At 53.6% G+C, this 1,656-nt stretch overlaps 1 protein-coding gene across 1 annotated transcript; it reads right to left on the bottom strand.

The window, feature by feature from the left end:
* Positions 1-376: 376 nt before the first annotated feature.
* Positions 377-979, bottom strand: LOC119321800 (E3 ubiquitin-protein ligase EL5-like). The gene has a single exon (XM_037595339.1). It carries the CDS (start codon positions 977-979, stop codon positions 377-379), a length of 603 nt encoding a protein of 200 aa, XP_037451236.1.
* Positions 980-1,656: the final 677 nt, after the last annotated feature.

The raw sequence follows: 1,656 nt of genomic DNA, 5'->3' as shown, positions 1-1,656 counted from the left end.
ATTGCTCGTTACTTTATTTTTTTGTGAGATAGGGCCTCATTTTTTTAATTTTGCACAGGGCCCCGGATTTTGCCGGCCCGGCCCTGTCCAAGACATGTTGATATTGAAAGCATGTATTTACCATCTCTGATTATATGTTCTGTGAAAGTTGCCACTGTATTTGACTAAACATTGGCCATTTATTAAATTCAAAAGTTTCGAAAAATCTGTTTGTGTGTGTGTGTGGTACGTGGGTTTCACGTGAAGTAACGAGAAATGTGGTTACTGGGCGGTAATCCCGGTAACCAAATCCTTGGTTATATCACAAACAGTGTTCATGTTTGGCAAGGGGAATTCCCTTTGAAGCTAGCTGTAGCTAGACGAGCGCCAATTCGCATCACAACTCCACGTTCAACACTACTTCCGGTGGGCGTTCCGGCGGGGTGAACACGCTGCACCGGCAAATCGGGCACGTCGCGTGCGAGCGCAGCCACCGGTCGATGCACTCGGTGTGGAACACGTGCAGGCACACCGGCATCCGCCGCACTGGCTCCCCCTTCTCCACGTCGCCGAGGCACACCGCGCACTCGGCGTCGCCCCCCGGGTGCTCGTAGCTCGGGACGAGAGCGGCTCGCAGGTGGTCGCGCTCGCGCCCCATCACGGCCTGCTCAGGGTGGCGAAGCTGCTCGTGCGACGACACCTCCGTCTCTTGGCCGTCCTGCTGTTCAAGATGGCGCGCTTCGGCGGACGCCGACGACAGCCACCGGGGCCAGGGCGGCCGCCTGAGCTCGGCGTAGAACTTGCAGCAGAGGATGAGGCTGACGGTGGTGCAGAACGCGGCGAACGCTGCGAACAAGATGGTGGCGCCGGAGTAGGGCCGCTTGACGAAGTGCACGCTGGCGACCGGCGCGGTGACGAACCCGCTGGCGAAGATGGCGTGCGCGCACGTGAAGTCGCTGCACCAGTCGTAGCAGGAGACGCGCCTCCCCTGGACGGACATGCGCGCCTAGTACGCAGTATACTCCGCTTCAACTCTTGGATTGGTATGAACTAAACCGAGAGGAAAATAATTAACGTGTGAGAATCGACATAAATAGCAATTAAGCCGCTTTGACATCACAGTGCTCGTCATTGTACTATGCGCGGCATAGCTGGGAGATGTAAACGATGAACTTACGCACGTTAATTGTCATTTTTAAGGTTGGATCTAGTGATGTCTTTACTGTTGTTTTGTAGGAGTATGCGTTTTGTAGTTGTAAAATGCGCAACTGGTTGTCACAAGTGGAAATTTCGTTCACACTCCACGTCTTCCTTGCTTCACTCCTGTATATACTCGCCCTTTCCACCTTCCCCGTTGCATCGCCAGGCTCCTCTCTCCTTCACCCGGCTTCGGCGGAGACACGTAGTCGGGGGAGGGGTAGGTATAGGGCGTGTTTGGTTACATTGCCAATCGAGTCTGGCTCTAGTGAGCCGGTTTGAGGGGATGCAGGCAAAAAACTCCATATGCACATAGTTTGGTTGCCTGCATGTACCTAGTTACATGAGACAATCATTTTTGACCCGGCGTTTGGTTGCCCGCATTGCATTAGGGGCACATATGACATGGTGTTTGGTTGTAACCTGCATAAGGTATTGTCGCCACTTCTAACTAGTGGTGACCTTACCACACACAATCTG

Source organism: Triticum dicoccoides, chromosome 6B, assembly GCF_002162155.2.
Source record: "Triticum dicoccoides isolate Atlit2015 ecotype Zavitan chromosome 6B, WEW_v2.0, whole genome shotgun sequence".
In the NCBI taxonomy this organism is placed as follows: Eukaryota; Viridiplantae; Streptophyta; class Magnoliopsida; order Poales; family Poaceae; genus Triticum; species Triticum dicoccoides.
The sequence above is the reverse complement of the archived record's forward strand: the minus strand, read 5'-3'. Positions and strand labels throughout refer to the sequence as shown.